This window comes from Hippichthys cyanospilos, chromosome 1 (genome assembly GCF_059441005.1).
Source record: "Hippichthys cyanospilos isolate Australia breed blue-spotted pipefish chromosome 1, RoL_Hcya_1.0, whole genome shotgun sequence".
Taxonomy (NCBI): Eukaryota; Metazoa; Chordata; class Actinopteri; order Syngnathiformes; family Syngnathidae; genus Hippichthys; species Hippichthys cyanospilos.
Genome location: NC_142369.1, coordinates 13,097,312 through 13,123,239, shown reverse-complemented (window position 1 = coordinate 13,123,239; position 25,928 = coordinate 13,097,312). Strand labels below are relative to the sequence as shown.

The 25,928-nt window shown below is 39.9% G+C and overlaps 1 protein-coding gene across 4 annotated transcripts in view; it reads right to left on the bottom strand.

Annotated features, from left to right (window-relative positions):
* Nucleotides 1-5,329: 5,329 nt before the first annotated feature.
* adamts3 (ADAM metallopeptidase with thrombospondin type 1 motif, 3) overlaps nt 5,330-25,928 on the bottom strand; it is a 108,317-nt gene continuing 87,718 nt past the window's right edge. The window contains exons 16-23 of one of the 4 annotated variants that reach the window (XM_088429010.1): nt 22,103-22,186; nt 20,668-20,748; nt 18,119-18,282; nt 12,507-12,663; nt 12,241-12,373; nt 11,156-11,363; nt 9,741-9,909; nt 5,330-9,072 (exon numbers count right to left, since the gene is read on the bottom strand). In XM_088429010.1, coding sequence (XP_088285136.1) covers nt 8,606-9,072; nt 9,741-9,909; nt 11,156-11,363; nt 12,241-12,373; nt 12,507-12,663; nt 18,119-18,282; nt 20,668-20,748; nt 22,103-22,186 — 1,463 coding nt within the window. In that variant the 3' untranslated portion in view covers nt 5,330-8,605. The remainder of the gene's footprint in view (nt 9,073-9,740; nt 9,910-11,155; nt 11,364-12,240; nt 12,374-12,506; nt 12,664-18,118; nt 18,283-20,667; nt 20,749-22,102; nt 22,187-25,928) is intronic. The other 3 variants (XM_088429018.1, XM_088429027.1, XM_088429036.1) reach the window with 3 other exon arrangements.

Genomic DNA, 25,928 nt, shown 5'->3' with positions numbered 1-25,928 from the left:
CTCTTGTATATGCTGTTCTAAAGACCACACTCTGGATCAGTGTCCAACAATGGAGAAGAAGTCACACAGAGACAAACTTGCTTTTATAAAACAAAATGGAGTCTGTTTTGGCTGCCTTCGCAAAGGCCATTTAAGCAAATATTGTGCTGACCGTTTGATTTGCAAGGTGTGCAATAAAAAGCATCCCAGTATTCTTCATATTTACTTTGACCAAAAGCAGAGGTCAAGCAACGCAAGTCAGCCAAATAAGCCTGCAGTGAGCAACGCACAGGTCTCCTTGCAAACTTGTGGACAAACAGGGGCCGGTGACAGTAATGGCGTTTTGTCAATCCTACCTGTGCAGGTGAAGTCCAGCAAGGGACATAAAGTAATTAAAACCTATGCATTCCTCGATCCCGGCAGCACAGATACCTTTTGTTCAGAAGCCCTCATGAGGAAGTTGAATTTGAATGGAAGAAAAGCCAAAATCAGCCTTCTAACCATGGGCCCAAAGGCATCTGTATCCAGTTACATGTTGACCGATTTAGAAATCTCAAGCCTCACTGGAGAAGAGTTCTTTGACCTGCCCAAGGTCTACACTCAAAAGAAAATGCCTGTTACAACCAGTAACATCATTAAAGAAGAGGAGCTGGCTAAGTGGCCATATTTAAATGGGGTGGTTCTTCCACGCATTCAAGCTGATGTTGAGCTATTGATTGGTACCAATGCCTCTAAACTACTTGAACCGTGGGAAGTTGTGAACAGTCGTGGTAATGGGCCATATGCCATTAAGACCCTATTGGGGTGGGTTGTTAATGGTCCCCTTTCCGGCTACAGTGAGCAGGCTGAGTGCGTTACTGTCAACAGGACCTCCATAACACATTTGGAGGAATTGCTGCACAATCAGTACAACCATGATTTTAATGAAACGACATCGGAGGACAAAGAGGAAATGTCACAGGATGATAAGAAGTTCATGAAAATCATGACTGATTCTTGTAAACTTCAAGATGGACATTACACCCTGGAACTCCCTTTCAGAAAAAAGGAAGTCTGTCTGCCAAACAATCGGTGTGTTGCTAGGCAACGCATATTTGGATTGAAGAGGAGGTTTGGGAGAGATAAGAAATTCCACAGAGATGCTGATGAAACTAAAGAATGGATTGAGAAAAAAACCCAGGCTCTCAACACCGACAACTACGGTCATGATTTGGCAAGTGTTCAGGCTTTGCAGCGCAAGCATGAGGGCTTTGAAAGAGACCTGGCACCCCTAGGTGACAATGTGAACTCTCTTGGGGAAACCGCACAACGTCTCATACAGTCCCACCCAGAAGCAGTGGATGACATTCAAGAGAAATGTACTGAGCTCAACTCTGCCTGGAGCAGCCTTGTTAGACGTGCTGATCAGCGCAAAGACAAGCTGGGAAATTCACATGACCTGCAGCGCTTTCTATCTGATTTCAGAGACCTCGTGTCCTGGGTTAATGGTATCCGAGGACTGGTGTCCTCTGAGGAGCTAGCCAAAGATGTGACTGGAGCGGAAGCACTTCTAGAAAGACATCAGGAACATCGCACAGAAATAGATGCTCGTCTTGGTACATTCCAGGCTTTTGAGCAATTCGGGCACCAGCTTTTGGTGCAAGGACATTATGCGACTCCCGAGATCAAGCAAAGATTGGAAACTTTAGAAATGGAGCGGGCTGACCTGGAAAAGGCCTGGGTAGAGCGCCGCATGATGCTGGACCAATGCTTGGGGTTCCAGCTCTTTAGCAGAGACTGTGAACAAGCTGAGAATTGGATGGCAGCTCGTGAAGCCTTTCTTGCAAGTGACGACAAGGGAGACTCCCTTGATAGTGTTGAGGCACTAATCAAAAAACATGAAGACTTTGATAAAGCCATTAATGTGCAGGAAGAGAAAATTGCTGCTCTCCAATCCTTTGCCAATCAACTCATAGGAGCGGACCATTATGCCAAATCTGAGATCTGCAGTCGACGCAATGAAGTTCTTGACAGGTGGCGTCGGCTGAAGACCCAGATGATTGAAAAGCGCTCAAAACTTGGTGAATCCCAGACCCTGCAGCAATGCAGCCGAGATGTGGATGAAATAGAAGCTTGGATCAGTGAGAAACTGCAGACTGCTTCTGATGAGTCCTACAAGGACCCTACCAACATTCAGCTATCCAAGCTTCTGAGTAAACATCAGAAGCACCAAGCATTTGAGGCGGAGCTCCATGCCAATGCTGATCGAATCCGTGGCGTCATAGATACTGGTAACACACTCATCCAGAGAGGTGCCTGTGCTGGCAGTGAAGATGCAGTTAAGGTACGCCTTGGTGCGCTGGGTGAACAGTGGCAATTTCTCGTCAACAAATCTGCTGAAAAGAGCCAAAAACTCAAAGAAGCCAATAAGCAACAGAACTTTAACACTGGCATCAAAGACTTTGATTTTTGGCTCTCTGAGGTGGAAGCACTTCTTGCTTCAGAGGACTATGGGAAAGATCTGGCCTCAGTCAACAACCTGTTGAAAAAACATCAGTTGCTGGAGGCTGATATTTCAGCCCATGAAGATCGTCTGGAAGATTTAAATGGACAGGCTGACAGTCTGATGGCAAGCAACGCCTTTGATACCTCTCAAGTGAAGGACAAGCGTGGTGCTGTTAATGGTCGTTTCAACAAAATAAAGAGCATGGCAGCCAGCCGCCACGCGAAGCTGAATGAGTCTCACCGTCTACATCAGTTCTTCAGGGACTTAGATGATGAAGAGTCTTGGATCAAAGAGAAGAAGTTGCTTGTAAGTTCAGAAGACTATGGGCGTGATTTGACTGGAGTGCAGAATCTGAGGAAGAAACGCAAGAGGCTTGAGGCTGAATTGGGAGCCCATGAGCCGGCAATTAAGTCTGTGCTTGATACTGGAAAGAAGCTGTCTGATGACAACACCATTGGCCAGCAGGGGGACATTGTATTGATCGCGGATGCAACAGCCCCACGTGGATCCTGGCTGCTGGGAAGGGTCTTAGAGATCTATGCTGACAAGAAGGGACTAGTGCGTTCTGCACGAGTTAAAACAAAAACCAGCACACTGGACAGACCAATAACTAAGCTTTGCTTGATTCAAGAAGCAGACACTTAAGCTTCTAAGAGGTTTGTTTTGTTTTCGTTTACATGACTTGTTGGCTCCATTTATGTTAATATTGGTTTGAATTGTTCACGGTCTCCTGCCGTTCTCAATTAGGGGCCGGTGTGTTGGAGCCAAAAAGCTTTTTGTATATTCTAATTTGTTTATATTAAGAAAGTTAAACAAATTGTCTGAAGACATGCCAATCTATGGTGGGTGGAACCATGGTTGCCATGGTTACATAAATACGTGCCAGTTGGTGATTGCACTCAGGTGCGACAGGGCAAGACACAAACAGTTTTCGACCGTGCGAACGTGCGAACGTGCGAACGTGCGAACGTGAGTGGTCTTTAAGTTTGGTTTGTAACCCGAATTATTGTTTTATCAAGATATTGAACGAAAAGGAATGTGGACGAAATAAACGGATTGGCATATCCAACGCAACACAAAGAGACTATTGAAATTATTTGATTGACGCACGCGTCAAAACAAAACTTACCCAGTTGCCCTGCTGTCCAGCCTATAGGCAAAGGCTGTACAAATGATGTTAGCATTGATGTTAGCACGAATGCAACATTAGATACATTCTGGCTTGTCCATGAAAAACAAGGAACAACAAAATCCTTTAGCCTGCTTATATGTTTCCGGCATATTGTTGATGCAACAATTATTTTCCGAGCAACTGAAACAAAGAAAAGCTTAATGAAATAAATTAGAAACAGCGTGAAAAAATTATACATTTGCAATTATTGTGACTTAAGCCGAAGGGACTACATGAACTTCAAATGTCATTTTAATTGAAATGCAATTATGTTTGTGATGCCCTTTGAGTAGTCGACACCACTGAACAAACAGTGTGGCTTTAATTTAGCTGCCAGAAATCAATTAAGTGGCCACACAGTTCACATATATAACATTCATTACAAACAATTTGCAAGGATTGCCGCTTAATAATGTACAACATACACACTTTCATGCTTTTTGCCCCCCACATCAAGCTCTACAAACAGCTTTGAAAATACTAAATGCATGGGCCGTTTTTCCATAAACTATTTCTCCTGTGAGGGAAGTGAGGACATAAGACATGACACACATTATTTTTAATATTATTTTTATGTTTACTGTAATCTTTTGATAGAACTACCTTGTTAGTTTATGTACTTTAATGATATAAGTCCACTTCCCGCCCAGGTTGGTGTGACGCCATCTTGTTCGCTCTTTTCTGGTGAACACAACAAGCAATTGACCAAGCAGTTAATCAATGTAATTTTACTAGCTCTGATTGGCTGGATTTGTAGCACATTCGTAACGTGTGTGCCACACTGAGCGCACAGAGAGTACACGACTCCAGCAAGCGGAGAGAGAGCGAGATTTTGAGCAAGGGAGAGGGAGGGGCTATAGTGAGAGAGCAACGAGAGGATTTGAGCGAGCAAAAAGTTTTTCTGTGCTCATAATCCATTTTTGCTCACTCAGACTCTTATTATTGCTCGTTCAATATTTTTTTTTTCCTGTGCTCAAAACCTATTCTTGCTTCCGCAAAATCTTTCATTGATGGTTGGCGATTGTGGCACAAATATGGTTCCTAAGGTAGGACATCAGTGAAGGCCTAAGTGTGAAATGCACAGACCATATATATATATGTATATGGATGGATGGATGGATGGATGGATGGATGGATGGATAGATATAGATAGATAGATAGATAGATAGATAGATAGACAGACAGACAGACAGACAGACAGACAGACAGACAGACAGATGGACAGATTTTTTGCTAGTCAGTCATTGATCGGCGCTCCACCCTCTTCCATCATCGTTGTTCCCAATTTTTCCATGATTGTGGAAATTGTAATTGTTAGTCTGCCAGACAACAGCTGGTCCATTGCCTAAATCCGTTATAGCCCCCCCCAACGGCTTTTATATAAACCCACCCAAACTAACTTTTTTCCCCGTTTTTCTATTTGCACTGAATATAAATCCAATATCTGTAATTAAGCTAATTATGCTGTACTTAAGTAATTAAGTAAGTAACTCAGTAATGAAAGCAAAGCTCCACACAGGAAGGCCGGCGCAAGGTGGATTTGAACCTGATCTTTGAATGGGAGGCAAATTTGCTCACCACTCTCACACCGTGCCGCTATATAATTGTGAGGCGTTCCCATCCAGATGCTTTTTTTTGGTGTTTGTTAATGTGCGATCCGGTAAAAACAACAGCAACAAGAGCACGGAGGCGGACATGTTGATCCTATCCTTTATTGCTATGTGCTCCCCATTCCAACAAACAGCATCAGTAGTAGTGTACACTTGAAACTACACAAAATACACAAGACAAGCACAATGGGAACATGACAATGCACAGGTTGTATGGATACAGTACTGGAAGGAGGCTCAGGGGTTTTGTCCTGCGCGACTAGCGTCATTACAAAGCTCAGCTAGCTACACTTGCGGTTAGCATCAAAGCGCTTGTCCGGTCAGTTGCTACAAACAAAAAACAGCTGTGAAAAGACAGCCTGGTGACAAACATCTCAAAATTGAGCGTGTATATTTACATCTAATTGTTTGCAAAAAACAATGTCATTTCTATTCTAGTATATTTTTATATTCATTAAAAAAAAAACTGAAAATGTTGCTGGAAAAAAAAGTGTTACCGCGCAAACAGCACTGCCCCTTCAATAAATATGTCTGCACTCAATGCTATCTATATACACATACTATACACTGTTGTACATTGTTATGTGTGTTTATTGCAGTCAGATGCATGGCGGTTATGAGGAAATCTGTTGTTGTTTTGTTGTTGTCTTCTTCAGGCATTAAAAACCCCGCTTAGCTAATGGCTAACATGTCGAAAGTGAGTGAAACAACTAGAAATGGAAGCAATGGACATAAATAGAGATGCTACATTTATATCTAATACGTATTCAAGTATCAGGTATGAATTACGCCTTTGGAACAGTTCAGAGCATTCTGCTTAAAATAAGCCAATTAATCCTTAGTATGCCCATTTGCCAATCAAAAAATATGAGTGAACGCCCATCTGAATTGTGAGCACAATAAAGATGTTCAGTAGCTCAAGATGGCCGCCACAATCAGATGCTAATGTGAGTGAAGCATGTTTGGGAAATCATGATCGAGGTGTGGAGTATGAAAAAAAACAAATTAAAAAAAAAAAACAGAAAATATTTTTTTCTATTATGGGTAACGCTAAGGCTAAATTTAAGCTAAGCTATTCATGGCCATATCTGCCAAAACGTTTTTTTTCTTTTAAATTTAATGAGAACTAAACCATTTGTGCTCACTTTATTTTTCCCTTTGTCCTTTTTATTTATTTATTATTTTGTAACAATGTACACAATTTGTAGAAAAGTCACCAGACCAGAAAGAAGAAAAAAAATGAGTTCAGAACAATCCACTCATAACACAACTTTTACAAATGAAATTTGACAAACTGGCCATTCATTTGTGCTGTAATACTGTATAAGTCATTTGAGAAATGTCCATCCATCAATAGCACACAGTTGACTGCGTTTCCCATTAGCATGCTAAAAATGCTATCATCATGCTAAAAATGCTAATGTGCGAGTAGAGCAAAACAAAAGGTGCATTGTACTTGATATCTTTAAAATATTTTTACTTGTAGTAGCCTAACGTTTACAGATAAAATAGACTGTTTAAAATATTTCTTTAAAAAATAAAGATGATCCTAATCATTATTATTAATTGCCTTAAGTTTTGCTTTTCTTTTGTATTAAATTGTTAATTCATATACAGGTCAATTCAAGAAATGTTGTATGCATGTTTGTTGCCACTGGTTTTAATTGCTAACATACTAAAATGCTATTGTGCGAGTAAAGCAAAAGAATAGCTTTAGCTAATGTTTGTGTCATGTATTGATAAAAAAAAAAAAATCTCATCACTAAGCAAAACAAGCAAACTTTGGCTGCAGCTTTGGAAAGGTACAACTGCTACATATTTGACGGTAAAATCTATGCTATGCTAACATAGTCTCATAAAGTTCAACACTGTGATGGTAAAAAATAAAAAATGTCCAGTTTATAATACTGATTACTGCCATGTAATAGTAATTTCACGTCACCTTAGAGTACATATGGAAGCACCATTAAGCAGAATTAATAAAATACGATAAAAAGTGTTGATATTTGACATTGTGCGTAATGAGGCTTTCAAGCAGTTTTGATCTATTTCCTCTTTGACTGTTTTTTTCTTTTTTAATTTATAAGTTAGAATAGAATGAGAACACTGAAATGCCCTTGTGTTTGTTGGACTTGTCATTTTTTATGCCATTTTATGATATATGTTGTATGTGTTTCTTTCCAACAGCTTTATTCAACTTATTTTTTATTGTCATGTATTATATTTTTTATTGATTTTTGAACTGTTGACTTTTTATTTCTTCATGTTTCTCCTTGTGTAGTATCAATACTATATTTTTTCTTTGTTCGAAAATATATTCTGCACCAATTTTTAGTTTCTCTGCATTGACTATAACATTTTGAATTTCTATTTTTTTGGTACGTTTTGTTAAGAAAAAGGTCTGATGTTTATGAGGATCCACATGTATGCGTTTGATGGCTATGAAATCATGAATATTAGGTCTGTTGAAGACAAATATGTCTTTGATGTTTTCTGGGGCTACAGTGATGCGGCCTAAATTATCTTTAATGTTTGAGTCGTTCCTGAATTAGAGGACAGTTGCAACTTCAGACAAAATGCGAGTTTTCTCTCATGAGTAGAAGTGAGCTGTAACTGCTGCCAAAGAGGAGAAATGTACTGATGTAAACAAGTTTAAAACAAAAAAAAAAAAGCTTTTTATGGGTTACGCCAGACTTGTTTTTTGAAAACAATTTTCAAGCAATTTGTTTCTCTTAATTTTTTTTTATTGGGTCTCATGACAAATACATTTATTCAACAACTACATATTTTAGTATTTTGTATGTGGATTATTTAAAATTGGATAGTGGGGATGTAAAATCATGTTCTCCACTTCCAGGATGACAGATTTTCAAAATTGCTTTTGCTTGTTTCAGATCCTAAACAGTCTTTGATTTATATTTTAAAATAATGTATGCCAGACTTGCTGCAAACAAAATTGCTTGCTCTTATTAATTTTGCGTTGTTAGAGACTGAATTGTCCTTCGTGAGAGACTTACTCTATGTGCGTCTTATGACAAGAAGCACATTTACTGTTCAACAAAAAATAACAAGAAAAAAGGGAGGTTTGTGTTTGATATCAGGAATTTTTTCCTTTTGATGTTTTGTGTGATGTGGATGTTTTGATTTCAAAGGAAAAAAAAAAAGAAACAACTCAATTTTTGTGCCCTTTTTGAAATAACTGCCCTGGCTTAGACAGCTCAGTACCGCTAAATAACAAAGTGAACCAGCACCTCTTCGTTTGTGTCTTTGATGATGACGTCTTTGTTGTAGTAAGCGCGAGAAGACTTGGAAGGATGAAGCTGCTGCGTCTGCGTAGTCCCGCTAACGGGGGCGCCGCTCTCATCTCCCCGCTGGCTTGGGGTTCCTCCGGGTCGTTGACGTCGTTTTGGCTTTCTTGAGCGGGGCGGGCGTGGTGGCCTGTCTCGATCGTCCGGCATTTTGTTGTTGTTTATTAGCGATCTGCTTTTGTTTGCTAATGTTTTGCTGCTGTTTCCCGCCATTTTGTTGCTGTCTCCCGCCGTTTTGCGGTGGTTTACCGCCAATTTGCTGCGGTTTGCCGCCATTTTGTTGCCGTTTGCCGGCGTTTTGTTGCTTAGCGGTGCGTGTGGCGTTGGCCATCAGCGTCTCCAGCAGCTGGGAGGCAGAACCGAAGCGTAGGTGGTCCTCGGTTTCGGAGAACATAGCGCCGCCGGTAGTACGTTTGCTGCACGACTCGCAGCAGAGTTTGTTGTAGCCCGGGATGGAGCAGTAACGAGCTAAAACCTCCATCTGGCAGAAGATAGATTTGTCTCCGTGGCAGGGCTCGTCTGAAAGACAAAAAAACGCGTCGACGTGTGAGAGCAAAATGGTGAATCGTTAAGCTGAACGTCAACTTTCTAATGAACTTGCACACTGGAAAAGGGTTATTTATTTTGGGCAAAAAAAACGGTAACCCAGGTTACTTGAGATTTACGGGAACTTTTAGATTTACCAAAACAGACTATTGAGGGCAAAATTATCTTTGATATTTATAAAAAATGACTCACTTGTGTTTGACCTTTACAATGGTAAATACGAATAATTTGTTCGTAGACGTTAGGAAATTATCTTTGATGTGCCAGAATTAGGTTGGATTCATTGGCTATTTTAGTGGAATATGTGAGAGGAAAAACTCCAGTTGCCCCGTTGACCCCGCAGAGAATAAGCCGCGGAGAAAATGAATGGCTAGATTAGTTTCTGTCCCAGAACATCTCTATGTGTGTCGGAGATGGGCCTGTCTTGGCTGGTCCACTTATACATTTGACTGTTATATATAGAAGGTGATTCAGAGTTGCCATGGAAATATCAGATATGGTGCACGATTTATTATTACAAGTCAGCCTGTGCACTTGTGATGTACAGTAGTATAGGGGCTGTCAAAATGCTAACTTTAAAGACTAATTTACATTATATAATGCGTTAAAAAATAACTGTTAAGTCTGTTCTATTTACGTACTTCCTGTGGCGGCTGAACTCGGATACAAGGCCTTTGAAGGAAGATTCTCACCGTGGCATGGTCCAGGTCGGCAAACACGCACATTCTCCGGCTTGTCTGCACCACATTGGTCCCCAATTCGGCAGCTGACCAATCGCCTCTCCGTGCCCTCCCCGCAGGTTACGGAACACTGTGCAAGAAAATGAGACGCAAACAAAAGCAACCCCCATAAGGCCCATATTGATTTGCAATCAATTGCAATCGATATGAGCTCATATGAGGATGGAATAACCTAAAAGATGTTTTTTTTTTTTTGCCTGAAATGTGACCAATCAACTAGTGTAGATGATGTTACAAATCAGTCGTCAAATCTCCAATTAACTCCATTGCCATGGACGACAATTCTTGTCTTTTAAAATACTTACGTTGCATGTCAATGACGAAAATACTCAGAAAATACTTTTTTTTTATGAAAGGGTAGCTGACACCCTTGACTAGTGCTTATTTTAATATTAAGCACTGAAGTGATGAACCGTGACCATTGGAGGGCAGTATTGCTCATGTTGGGGAAGAAAGTAGTACACTGTAAGCGTTAAAGACCGTGGTCCGCATGCCGGAATTATGAATTCTTTTAGTTTTATGTATTATCGGAATATGAAAGATTTTATTTTGAAAAAACTCTTATTTTGAAAACTGAATTCTGAATTCTGTTAGATTTGTTAGTGCTGAAATTTCACTCATATAGAGGTAAAATGCGTATATGTGTGTATACATATGTTTTTGGTAAGGGGAAAAGGTCAAGTCAAGAGACATGAGATGAGCTTACAACTTGGAAGAAGAAGAAAGCTGATTTCTAGCAGGAAGGACTTCGAGCGCTACTTCCAAGCCAACGAGGACACAGAAACTGACGATAGATTTTCAACAAATTTGTGACCAAACCAGGTGACTCGAGCGTCTGACAAATCTGAAATCTCAAATTAAAGAACTCAAGGATGACTTGTCATATTTCTGATTGATTTGCCATTATGTCCACATGTCGTTGAGGAGAAACATTTTTTCCTCAAGCAAAGCTGAACAATCCAAGCCATTTAAAAAGGCAAACTAGCGCATGCAAGAAACCATAAAGTGATTCCTCAAATTAAAGGGCTCACTATTTACAAGGCTCAATATTTACTTTCAATAGTTCCAATCATATTGTTGGTCTCTATCCCTTTAATCCCGAAAAAGACTTTCCAAGTGTGACAGGCTTTCTCCTTAGTTTTTGTTAAGTGGAGCTTTTAAGATTACAATTTGTTGGCTGTAACTTTTGGAGATGAGCCACGCGCCACTTGGGAGGAAAAGCGATGTGTCCAAATTGGCAAGGCGCTCGACAAATTTTTCGACACGCGTCGACGCGGGGGATAATAATAGACATGGTACGGCAGATTCCATTTGACCTCGGACCAGGCTCCCGTCCTCCAGTGCGAGGGGCAGGCGATGCGGTTGCAGGGCCTGCGGGTTTCGGGCCGCTCGGCGCTGCAGTACTTGCTGTGCACGGAGCGGTTGGCGGCGTCGGGCATCAGCTGGACGCAGCGCACCGTGCGCGCTTGGTAGCCCAGGCTTCCGCACGTGCGCGTGCAGTGCTCCCACTCCTCCGTGATCCACCTGGAGGAAACGACGAGGGGGTTCAACGCTACGCGGGACAATTTGGCAAATGTGGCCGGGCCCGATACCAGTCACTCCTAATACTTCTGCTCATTTCAGCGGATTTCAGTGTGTAAGATTTTGACCGTTTTCAACAACAACAATAATAATTTCTCAAAAATGGTTATCGCTGGGCTACGACTACAACTACCACTAGAATTGTCACAACGGCTGCTACGGTGGTAACTGTCATTGTTTTAGCGCTGGATGAAGCGTCTGAAGGAAGCAGTACATAAAAACCTTTCCACACATTCAACTCAGCAACGCGTGAAACAAACCATCATCAGCCTCATCTTCACAACCAATCGCTATCCACACGGCTCTCTGGTTGATAAGTCGGTCCTCGCAATTGCGGGGAAAGCTGTTCACTACCCTGTCTTTTCAGTAAACACGCTGTGCCCAAAGCAGAACGGAACATCAGAGGATCATCGCAATCTGCGGAGAGCCTCTCCATAAAAATCTATGACAACGATTTAAGGTCTTATTTAACACTTGTCATCTTCAAAGTGCGTTTTTCTGTGTTTTCAATAATTCGTTTTTGTCTGGGTATTCACTCAATTTTCAGTGCTCTCGTTTGCCTGCGTCCCTGACGCGTCATTTTTGACGGGGATGCATACTTTCAAATCAACGTGTGTCCCACAGACTCATTGTTTTTGATTTCATTTTTTAAAATTTGACACAAAAATTCCAATCATCATCCATCTACTCTATTTTGACAAAACTTGAGAATTTCGGAAGATTTTCGACGACTTCGTCCGCCCTGTTTGTTTTGACGATGACATAACGACACCCCCCAAAACGTGAAGGAGGGCAGGGGTATACGTGTGCGCGCACTCACTGCGGCTGCATGCAATCCTGCAGGTTGCACATTCGGCGAATCGGTTTGGGCTTTCTGCCGACGTCACAGTAGCCTCTGTGAACCATCTTCGTGTCGCCTTTCTTCCGACATCCGTACTTGGTGTACTGGTAGCCTAAAGTTATTGAGGAAAAAACAAGGCTCCTGTTGTTAAAACTCATTCTCTAACATATGGCGCACGCTGCGTGAAGTGTAAATGAACGGTCCTGGTGTATTGTCTCTTAGGTAGACACTAATGCATTGTTTACCTCCAGCGCAGGGCTTGGAGCAAGGAGACCAGCTCTTGAGTGCCCACTCGTACGTATCCTCCTGGATGACATTGTTGTGGTTGACAGGCACCGAGTCTTCGTGGATGATGTACTTGTACATCAGAGTGGAGCGCGTGTCATTGTCCTTGGGTATGATCTGGCAGACGGAAAGAAAAGCTGCCGTATTGTATGTGCGATGAATGCTGCAGCATTGGAGATATAGAATTGGCGGAAATATATTTAAAAAGAAGCTATGAATGATGATTGCGCTACCTTCCTGTATAGCCGTTTCACTGGAAGAAAAAACTAATTAAGTCAGAGTTGTTTACTGTATACACATATACATACATACACAAACACACACACACACACACACATATATATATATATATATATATATATATATATATATATATATATATATATATATATATATGAGATGCTGTTATAAACTTATGATGAAAAGAAGTCTCTGCACAACTTTCTTTTTGCAAAAGAAGTCTCGGTCTGACTTCTTTTCACCAGTGAAGCCCTTTGAGACTTCGGTGATTCAGGGCTATACCGTATACTGTGTACAGTATATACCAATAAACTTAACATTAACATTCACTCATACTGCGCACGCGTACTGAAACACTTACAGTATACTTTGTACACTCGGATATTAACTAATATATTTCTTTTCTAGAATCTAGTTGGTCTATAATGAATGCCTTTTGAAGATGAAACTGTACATTTCCCTCTGCCAGCTCTTTGTCACGTTTGAATTAAAAACGTCTGATCAACAACTGTAATTAAGTGTCCTGCAATAATTATCCTATCAAAGCATTTCTTTTCAAACTGTTGAGTCATTTGTACTTTGGATGGCAAGTACTTTTGCTTTCAAACAAATGTGCCATTTAAAGTGCTATTGGCGATATAAAAGGACTCATCTTTTGAATTTACCAGGCTGATGTGGAGACAAAATGGGAGATAAAATTGCAACAAGACAATTTATACGGTTTGCTCAGTAAAAGGGGATTTTTTTCAAGTAAAATGGCTGCCTTAATTTCATGACCATTAGGAAACACTGAAATACCTTATAAAATGTACCAGTCGTACACTGATTTCCCGTGGGGTTCCGCAAGGGCCTATACATGGACCCCTATTAGAAAGTCTGATCCACCTTTACTGATTCAGACATAAAACATACATTATACAGTAAAGCTGCATGTGAACCCAGTCTCACTTGGCGACATGACCTTTGATAGATGTTTAGAATAGCAAAAATACTTAAGAATCCATTGCTTGCAAAGTTTTTTTTTTTTTTTACATTCACACGGCTACTTATATCTTGCTCTATTTTTTTTTGCACAACATGATATTCTTCACTGCATTATTAGCACCATTGTCTCTGTTGCTTATTGCTATTCATTGCTATTCATTAATTGCTCAATTATGGAATGGAGTCTGCTACCAGAGGGAGGGAACAGAATAAGAATTTTATTGTATGGTACAACTATAAATATGACAATAAATCTCTTGAATCTACTTCAAAGAGAGATTTTTTTCTGACATATCATATTTGAAACACTTGTGTTGAACCACACTGAATAGTCAACCTCTCATTGTTGTCGTTGCATCTTACTGGAGCACAGCAACCAAGTTTTAGTTCAATATGAAATGAAATCCTGAGACCGTCACAAAAAACAACAACAACAAAAAAATACTCTTGAAGATTTAGAAAACTTGACATTTTGTAGACAATTTGGAGACAATTGTGCCAAATTGTGTTTTAGGGTAATGTTTTGCAACCAATTTTCACTTATGTACCGTACACCCTAAAATTGTTATTATTTTTTTCACCAAGTACCTATTAACTGGCACAAAGCACTTTTGGATGGAAAAAAAAAACAAACCAAAAAAAAAACCTAAAACAGAGAGCTGTGCCATCCATATGTATTTTTTTTATTTTATTTTTTTACTAATTGCCCTATACATGGAATGCCTTAATAGTCATTGTACCGTACAATACATGTACAGCAAAACTGGGATAGAATCTCCATATACAATGCAATACACAACTAACAAAGCAAAAATTTAACATAGAAAAATGATCAATAATAAAACAAAACACATTAAACGCAAATATAAAATTGTAACATTCCCACATATGCCTTGTTGTTTGAAGCGGTAGCAGATGAAAGGAGAGATTCATGGTGTTCTTTCGCAAGTGTAATGTCAAAATCACGGCATACGTAATGTCACACGTCTGCTACAAACTAAGTTTGAAAGTAAATAAGCAGCTGTAATGACTGTTAATGAGTTGGTGACGTAAATAGTAAGTTCATTTATTGAACTATTTTTTAGTCGTCTCTCTAGGGATATTTTAACACATTTTTATTAACGTTTTTCGAACAACTCCAGAAATAGTATAACATCAACTGTTTTATTTCTGACTTGTCTGTCAGAGAGTTGTGTCTCTCGTGACAATGTGCACCCATAAACAAATAAAGACCATTTTTTGCATAGTCACTAAAACACAATTTAGCATGAAGTTGCTTCTAGTTAATTTGCTTTTAATTTGAAATGCAAACTGTACTGTTTCTGCAGTGGCATGAAAAACATTCAATTTGATTTGCTGTTGCCTGCAGAAACCTTGTTAAAGTCTCACATATGTATACACCCATTTGGGAAGCGCTGCTTTTGGGCATGGGCATCAAACACGCTATCAAGTGGTCTTTGCACGTATGTGACATGTTTGGTGAACAGCGCGTTGAAAGACTGGAGCCAATACAACAAGTTGTACAGAACGATCCCTTGTGTGTACAAGGCTAAAATTTGCATTGACATGTTCGAAAAATGGAGGCTCGAAAAAGAATCCCATGTTTTCATTCTACCGAGTAAAAAGTCAAAGCGAATACGTTGCCACTTCCCCTCTTGCAGCCATTTCCATCCATTTTAAAACTGAGAACTCTTCATTGAACGTGCCCCCGGGTTTCCCCCGGTGGGATACAATTATAGACTTATCATGGTGGGTCATTGAAACACTCAAGACCCTCTATACTGTATATAAGAGCAGTCAATGTAGTGTGAGCTAATGGTTCCCCGTGGTTTTCCATTATGAGCCCGATTCTGTTTGCGTTTGATTAGGACACGGGAACGCTGTGCTTCCTGAAGCCAGTTTTACTGTACTTAGCAGCATGAATTTTGGTAGCTGCCTCTTTTCTCTCATTTCCATGTTGTCATTAAATAATCATGAATAAAATAATGAAGGGGGATTAGTTAACAAAAAAAAACCTCCTCAAATGTTGTGCCCATTTCAGTCGTGCCGTTCTTTTATCATTTCTGTATACGAGAATGGATTTTTAAGCTTAGCCGATATCTCGGACACTTCAAGTAAGCTCTGTTACTTTTTGTTGCTGTTCCTCAGACTTGTCAAGAATCCTGCATGCGGCTTGATGTGACAGTTTCCATGCATTTATTTTTGTGTTGTTTTTACCTCTGAAATATCAAGAAACGTCTCCTCAAAATCCAATTAAATTCAAAGTGGAGCCACTGCTCCTCTGTATCAAAAGAAGAGAATTGATGGCTCGGCATTTGGTTTGTGATGCTCCTGGTTGCCCTTTTAGTCTACAGTATTCTTCTATAAATTACTTCATTCCACTCAGTTTGCTTTTAGCAGTGAACCTTGAACATCACCTCTTGTTTTTTCTTTTTTTGAAATCATGGGCTCACACCGCAAGAAACAAAGCTTAACAATATGTGCCGCTTAGCACATTGCTCCAAAAATGAAAAGTTCAAACTTGCAATAGCAGCAGAAAACCTAGTAACGGGTTTTTCTGTGTGCTGACCCAACCCCAACACAATGCAACATGATTTTCGAAGCATCGACCTTGCGTTTAAGGGTAGCCTGTACGACGATAAACGTGTTGCTCAATGGCACACTGCTGTGCTGAGAGCAGTGCGAAAAGGCCAAAACAGCTCAAGGGCCACAAGTAGAGTGCTGCCTACTCCGTGCCACTGTGCTACACAAATTGGCAACGTGAAAATACACTTGCAAAGTTTGGATTTTATTGCGTGGAAAGGTGGCTGGGCTGACCCAATGGTATTCAAAACTCCAAAGTCAGGTTTACCCATTTACATGAAATTTGCTCGGCATTGTCTATCATAAACAGCCAGGTCTGATGACTACCAAATTTCGTATAATTGATAGGACGATTGATACTAAACTAAGAGAATTTTCTCTGGTTGCCAGCCTACTGGAGCACACGGGGATGAACAACCTTGCATGCACCCATTCACACCTTAGGACAATTTCGAGTGTCCAATACCCCCCACCATGCATGTTTTTGGGAAGTGGAAGGAAGCCGGAGTGCCCGGCAAAAATCCATGCAGGCACAAGTAGAACACGAAAACTCCCCACATGAAGGCCGAAGCGAGCTACAATTTAACTCGGGACTTTGAACTGTGAGGCGGACTTGCTAACCACTCTTCCACCATTCTGCCCCATCATAAAACAAGAAATTCAAATTTGCATGATATGGCTTGAAGATTCCACTCCTGACTAGATTTATCTACAGATTAGAAAAATTGAGCTTGTTCTCACCGTTAAAAAAAAAAAAAGGGAGAAAACCCCCGTACTATTTTTTGGTTGTTTAATGTAGACAATTGTGATATTGTGGCAGATCAAAAGATTGATATAGAGCAACATTCAAGTGGCTCCAGTCATTCATTTATTTTAACAGACTACAACAGATGCAACTTTAACCATTAACCTTCTGCAGTATTTGAAATTAGTCACAAGGGCTGGCTGCAACTTTCAGTTTCAACTTTCAGGAAGAATGGTGCCATTTTATTTTGTCAATAGCCAAATAATTAGAAAATAACCTTAAGAGAACACATCGTCCATTCTGTCTTTTGCTCAAACTTGGGATGTTCTCGAGTTTGGTTTGGCAAAAATCTTGACCATGGCTCGCTACATTAGCTTCTTTGTTGTTATCCTTCTGTGTGGCTGCAGTCTCAGCTGGGTGCTTTGCATTTATGGCGTAAGCTAAACTTGAGCTACCTTTGTGGTAAGCAAACTACTTCAAAGTAGCTTTCGGGACATTTTTTAAAGTTCAATTTATCATTCATCGGACCAACAACTCTTATATGCTCCTCCATTTTCATGTCTTCCTTCTGCTATTGAACTTGCTCCACCACACCCCCGCCCGCAACAGGAGCCTATCAGATTATACCAAATACAATCAGCCTATCAAAGTCCACCAGAGTGTGATTGACCCAAGAACTCAAGCACAAGAAGCTCAATGCAAACAATGGACCCAATCAACATACAAAAAGATACTAAAAAAGAGATTAACACCATTAGGATCACTTCAATTATGTCTACACTTGAATGATCATAATTAGTCTATTACTCTGACACCCCTACTATTGAATCAGTTTCATACATGAACATGAAATTTGGTAGGCATGTCCACCATTAGTATACGGACGACCCACAAAAAATTCTCAAGACGCCGTTTCGGAAAAACATGCATCATGATGACCAACAGCCCCAACCTGAGGAGGCTCATCACTATCTCAGACTGGCAGAAACATTTAGACACAATAAATGCTTTCCTTCTTACCAGAACCACCACAGGGTCATGCAGAGGTCCGTCAGTGTGTAGAGTTTCCACATCTTCTTCGATGCTATAGTGCCACTCCACACCCAGGTCGATGAAGCTCCTGGACTTGAGCTCCTCTCCTTTACCGTTGAGAATGTAGTGGCCCGTCGCCTGGTTCTTGATTGCTGCAATCGGCCGATTGTTATGAACCAATGAAAAACAGTACCACAAATCAATCACAGAGAGTCCATTTTGCTGTGGGAGAGCTAGCAGACCAGTGCTACGCTGTGGTGGAAGCAACACTATGATGGCATATTGCTGACCACATAAACAAGACCAAGGCTGGATTTACACTGCATGTAAGTGTAGGGGCATAGTCAGAGATTTGTTGATGTGGTGGCCAGGGTGTCATAACATGTGCACAGGTCAAGAAATATGAATTAAATCAGGGAAGGAGCAAAAGCTACACAATTGCCGCGGCTGAGATGGTGGAGGAACCGAAGGGTTGGATGTTCGAATCCCGCTCCGTCCGAGTCATATGTCAATGTTTCCTTGGGCAAGACGCAGCACCGACCTTGCCTCCAGTGACCGGTCCAAGGGCCGTAAGTGCAACACACTGCCCCAGAGCAGCTGTGACTACACTATGTAGTTTACCACCACTGGTGTATGACTGTGTGAGTGCATGAATAATGTATCCATTATAAAGCGCCTTTGAGTGTCTAGAAAAGCGCCATATAAAAGTGATGCATTATTATGATTATAATTTTTCATCAGCCCTACTGGAGAGCCACTTAGGACCACGCAATTTCAACCAGCGATGCCAGCCATCATTGGTGGTATTACGAATTAAAACTACAGTGGAACTCCTGCGATTTTCAGGGGATAGGAGTTTGCAGTGATTTTTTTTTTTTTAATTTTTTTGTGTAAACCCCCAGCACAGATAAATTTACAATATGTTTTTCATGAAAAAGGGGCTTTGCCCCCCCCCCCCCTCCCTCCACCTCATTGAAATAAATACATAAATAAATCAGAGAGTTGGAAGATGCATGGGGACTTAATGAAAGGGCCACTCAGTTTGGCCCGTGAGCATCCAGTTGCCCATCCCTGATCTAAACAGTGTCAGTATTGCACAAACCTCATGATATATATTTTGCAGTTTGTTATATAAAAGGTTCATAGACCATTAAATGTGATGCATGTATGGTACTCTGCACAACATTTGGACACGCCATTATATGTACGCATGAAATGCCCAGGCCATTAAATGTTATGAAAATATGGTATGGGGTGTGCACAGACCATCAGTGAAATATGGTACATTAGTTGGCCGCGGTCCAAAAAATATTCAATTAGACGTACATATATTATTAAATATGGTGTAAATATGAACCATGACAGATAATCAAAGAGTTAATATTCCAGTGCAATGGTGCACGGGGCCATCGATATGATGTAACTGAGGTTCATACGATGATTTCAATTTGATTTTATATGATATTATAATATAGGATTTGGATCTGCAGTTTATTTCCAGCCCAAGTCAAGTAAACTCTGGACTATTTCAACAGTACCAAGAGTGTGGCGGCACTACAAGTACGCCATCAGTTCACATTCCTCAGAGCCCGAGCCTAAATATGCGTCAACATGTGAGTCTTGTAGTGTCCGTCAATGTCGAAGGTAATACTCCCTGAAGGCTCTGCTAATACGTGATATGATATGCTGCGAGATCCCATCTGGTACCAAAACAAAACCGCCGCAGACACAATCATCTGCTGCTGCGGCACCAGATTTTAACTGAGATAATTCTCCTTGGAAATAACACAATTGTGATGGCTTGGGGCAAATACATCCAGTCATCACTCCCCTGCCTGGAAGAAAGTGATGAGATATAAATGGATCACTTAGCTTTTCCAACAATCAAATCAGGCTTTTTTTCCACGTCTTCCTTTACCGTTGTTTGTTATCTTTAATAGACACAAGCAATAAATGAAGCAGTTTCTTAGAAATGCAGGTTATTTTCAAAGTAGGCGTGGGATGACAACCGGTTGGCGATATCGCGGTTTTAGACGTGGCTGTTATTTAAAATTTCAACTAGAAGGAACTTAAATTTTGTTCATACTTTATTTAATGACTTATATTTGTACAATATCTGTTCAAATGACTACGCCGCTGTCTTCTAATCTAACAGAGAAGAAAGCTGCCTTTGCTATACTGTATTTATAAATACATAAATAAATCCATCCATCCAATTGTCCAATCCATTGCAATCAAATTCAAATAATTTTTTCAGCCCTTGCATCTACTCAACACAAACACAATTGTGCACAATTTTGATGGCTGAATGTTTTGCCTGTGATTATTCAATCCTGCGAAAGCAACCCCAAGAGTGTCTTTAATCATGTAAATAATCAATAATGCATGTACAATAGAATGCAGAGAATTAAATTATGCAAGGCTTCTTTCAAAATGTATGACTGTTTTTCATTTTTACACATGTTCCGATTAGCCTCTTATTGGAAAAATGCAAGAGAGCTGCCATTAAATGCCGGATAGCATAGCATCACACTTACCAAGAATTTGAGGGGAGGCCTCATGTTCTTGGATGAGCACATGTCTAGCTCCAGGAGGAATGAGAAACATCTTAAGGAACCCTTGGGCACGGGCGTACAGTGAAGAAACAAAAGAGAAAAAGAGACAGCAGACGCATAAGATGAGGTGAAACGACACGTTTGCAGGGGCGGACATCCCGCATGCTTTGCTCTACAAAGCAGCCCGATGAAGAAGAGGAGGAAGGCGAGGAACCGTTTTAATGAAGGAGTTTTCATTCACACGTATGGGACACTCGGAATCTGAACGAGACGCTTGTGTCTCGTCGTTAACTCTGCCAACGCGCTTTCGTCTGACAAACTAAATGTGTAAGGAAGGGTGCTCCATGATGTACATTTTGGATTTTCATTTGGATTGAGAACTACGACGACTCAGTTCCTTTTTTTGACTGCTGACAATTTCTGTTTATTTTAGTTGTGCAAGATGGTGATTATCACGGGAACGCTGGAATTCCTCTGCTTTGATGGGACCTGTGGTTCCAGTGAACGCCGTATCTTGATACATGGGAAGCGACGCCATTCGGGAATCGTACATTCTCGATTCGTTTTGATTCACTTGGATTATGATTTGATTTATGATGGTACGGCTGGAGCTTTTGTCATTTTTATTAATATGTAACTACGTCACACCTAATACCGTCACAAAATTCAAACTATTCAAATGGATTCAACTCTAACAAGCAGAAAATCAACAACAGACTGGTTCATACCTGCCATGCATCACCCCCGCCCAAAAAAGACTTTTTGATCCGTAACCTGATACAAGGGGAGCGATAGCATTTAGGACAGTATATTTTCAAATGTAATGATCGCATTCTGTTATGTCAAAACCGTTTTCGGGTTTAATTCGTTTTTGTTACATTTTTATACAAGCTGATGTTTGAGTGTGTAGTACAGTGTCCTCAGGGTGTCTCCCGCATACTGCCCGAAGGCAACTGGGATAGGCAGCAGCAAGCCTGCCACCCTTGTGAGGATGAGCGGCTATAGAAAACGGATGGATAGATGAAATCCATATCAATTAGCGGTAATATAATTATATATCTTGTTCGAGCTATTCCTTATGGAAATGTGCAATACAACAAAAACATTTTATAGGGATTTCATCTTATTTATTACGGAAATATGCTCGAGCCTGGTTGGGTCAGCATCAGTGAACTTCAATTAGCCTGACAAATCCCGTTGTGGTCCCAGGCAACCCTGATCCGCTCTAGGACTTCTGTTGCTTTACAAAATTTGGAGCCGACAAATATTTTAGCCTTGGCAGAAGTCTACATTTAATATTCAGTTGTTGTGTGAATGAAAACCGAAAAAAAAAAAAAAAAAATCTTGTTTAGTAGACTAGTGGGCAGCAAAGTCTGGCAGGGATGTCCACCGCTCTCACAAACCTCCTGTGACTCACCAATGACATTTTTAAACTCTTCGCTCTCATTTAAAAAGACATTGCGAGCTCCTTTGGGCAACGAGAAGGCTCCTCTGGTTTTCCCTTTTGGAACGAAACAAAGCTGTTAGTTTTGTTGGTGGGCGTCAGATCGCATGGGATCAGATCAGCGCAGCGGGTGGGACTTCACACTGGATGAGGTTGGAGCGCTTTTGAGGCCGGCAGGACACGAGTGCTCTGCGGGGGAGGGGGGGTTGTAATTGCTTGCCCCCCCCCCCCCCCCCCCCCCGCAAAATCGGCGCAAGGGTCACATGACACGGACACCGGCGAGCTGCAAATGGTTATCAGGGATGCAGCTGGCTTGGGCCAGATTGCGACAGGTGACAACGCGGCCTACTATCTCACTTTGGATGCGCAGGTAGGATGTGTGAGGTGGCTTTCATTAATAAACAAAGGTTATCCAGGGTGAATCCTGTCTAAATTCAAATACAGTGGAACCCTCAAAGTTATTTGTTGACTTAAGAAAGTAACAGTAGTTGAAAAAACATGGTCTGCTATGCATCTTGCTTTTAAGGTGCCTGTCGTTCGACTGCTACAGGATGAAAAGGCAAAATATGGAAGTCATTCTAATTAAAGGGAAAAATGACAGGAGTTTGAGTGTGAGCTTTTGGCCTCGTCACAGATGTTTCATCTTGTGAAAAACCATGTCGGACTGAATTAATGAGCTTCATTTTGACAAAAGTGTTGTTTAGGAGTAGGGATGTGCAAGTATCAAGATGATACTCGACTAACTTTAAGCCATTGAGTTTTATGAACGCCGCTGATACCGACCACCGATACTTAGGGAAAAAATAATCTGATATCAAGTAAATTTTGCTCAACAATAGTTGGTGCAATAAAATGCCAGCCCGGCACCAGCAAATCACGTGCACAAGAAAGAGAGGTCTTTGTTATTTTTTCACTGTGTTAGTTATTTATTTTCTAATACAAAATGTATTGGTGTTTGGTATGAATGAGAACAAAGTATTTAATGCTTGTACTGGCATGGGTCATAAAAATGTGCAAACATCCAAATTAGGGTGCATCTTGGTGCAATTTGTCATTAAGGAGCTTATTTTGGACAAAAGTAGTGCTTTGCCACCACTGTTTGGCATCTGATTGCAATTCTAACCCTTTTTAGGGAAACCTATAATTTTGAGATTTTCATTCTTCTCAGTCGTGCTCAGTCCTATCCTGTGGCTATAACAGGGGAGAATTTTATATTTTGATATCCCAATCCATAAATAATAACATGCTACACTACTTTTTTTTCAATTCTTAACAGTAAAATGCTAATTAACGTATTGACTGCCAGCCTAGTAAAAAGCGATCGTTTACGTCGATAGCCGTCATTGAGTTGAATGTTCTACAAAATGGCAGATTAGGTCAGTATTTGACTGCAAGTAGTTCATTTTCTTCTTTGATATATACCAGCGACATTAAGTGCTATATTAAATAGTTCACTAATTAAACTGCCAGCCCAGTAAAACGGATTATTTGGAGCTGTCTCTAGCAGTTAATAATAACTACAAAAAACAAAAAAATAAATAAATCACAACATAATTATTAAACCATTTGATATTTAGGGAAAAGGCCTTTGGAGATTCCACTGTAATTAGTTCACAAATGACCAGCACCATCACACTTGTTTGTCTGTAAAGGTCACGTACACACACAAGGAAGCTAAAGTTAGTGCGGCTCCGGAAATAATCATATGAAATGGACAAACACATTTGGATCACAAGCCTAAATGGATCATTACTAGCAGCAGAAAGCAGTAAGAAGACAGGTATTAGCATTCTGCGCTATAAGCTGAACAGCTAAAATGATGGATACTTGCATAGTGTGTTTTCCAACAAACGGCTTTCTTTTTGGGCTCTCTTGCTTAATGCTTTCCCTGTTAAAAGATGTTGGATGATGTTAAGGTGGTCACATGATAATCATTCTCATGATCAAAAGAAAAAAAAAATAACTGTGACAGCTATGATGAAGCCGCTATCTTATGGATACTTAGAAGGTCCGATTCATATTCATATCAATGGTGCAAGAAAATACAAATCCTGGAGAAGTGCATGGATAATGAACAGAAAAAAAAAAAATCACCGGCCTGAGAGACTTGTAATGTTGTGGTAAAAAAGATCTAGAGTGATTTTGGTGACAATATTACAACATGTTTATGAAAAGTGTTTCAATTTAATTTTCTGTGATAGGGAATGATGTGGGAATAAGACGATGAAATGATATGTAATACAGTATTATGGAATGATATTAAAAGACGTTTAAAAATTCTGAATGATAATCCGACAAAATGATGTGGAATAATTTGAGAAAGATGTGCAATATCGTGATAAAATGTTGAATGATAAGGGATGATGTGGAATCATACCAATGAAAATGTGCAATACAGTTTGCCAGTGCTGAATGTAATGGAATGATATTGAAAGACAGAAAATTTTTGAATGATGATCTGACAAAATGATTTGGAATAATTCAGTCACTAATGCGCAATATGTTGATAAAGAGAGTTGGATGATATGAAACCAGAGAGGAATGATGTGGAATGATACTATTGAAAAATGTACAATGCAATATATATGATATTAAAAATATGACCTTATATTAAATGATATGGAATTATATTGAATGTCATGAAACAATTCTGAATATCTGACAGAACAAAGTGGAAGGATTTTGATGAAAAATGTGGAATATATTAAGTGTAACACAAAAGACACTTGAATGATTTGAAACTCAATTACATGAAATGATATTGCTAATTTAGAATTAGATATTGAAAATGATGGAATAATACTGGATGTGACAGAATAAAAGCAATGCTTTTGGTAAACATGTGCAAAATGCTGTTGTAAAATGTGAAACGATATATGCAAAATCCGATGGTTATCATGGATTAAAAACAATTACTGTACAATGTATAACAGAGTCCACTAAGAGAATGGCTCTATACTACACACTGAGCTAGATGTGAGGGGGCGGGGGGGACTCAAAGAAAAGAATATACTGTAGGTACCAAATATTATAATGTATCCTATGAAACATGTGCTCCCAGTGGTGGGTGTCACATAATGAGTCTGGTGAAGGGAGATAACCTGAAAGAAGACGCTTGAAATAAAAAACCAAGGCATTAAACGCAATGCATAATAGAAATTTGCCAGAAAGAAAGAAAGAAAGAAAGAAAGAAAGAAAGAAAGAAAGAAAGAAAGAAAGAAAGAAAGAAAGAAAGAAAGAAAGAAAGAAAGAAAGAAAGAAATACAACTTATTTATTTCTTTAGTAATTAGCAAGGTTTTTAATCCTGATGATTTTGACAGCTCATTAAGTTATCAGCTGTTAACTACTGGTTCACAACACTTTGTAAACAAATAAAGCTGAGAAAGAATTCTAATTAAATTGCAGCCAAACCGCTTTGCTATTGAACGAGCCCAACAGACACAGAAAGACAAAAGTTAGGTCTGTCAGCTATTGTTTTTACATGTTTCTTACCAATACTGATCGATATGGATTGTTTGAGGCTGTTTCCGATATTTGGTCGGAAATATATTGTCAGTTTTTGGGATCATGGGATATACTCTGCTTTTGTCACATGGAGTCAAATGAGTATAAATGACTTATAATTCATCATTTTAAATCATTCAAAATCACCAATTAGACACTGCATGTTATACAATATGTCCTCGTGTTGTCTCATCTTTGATGGTTTGATGAAATGGAACCTTTGCGAGTGATAAATATGCACAGGTGTCAGGAAGGGGGCAAGTACTTTTTCATAGCACTGTATATTCATACGCC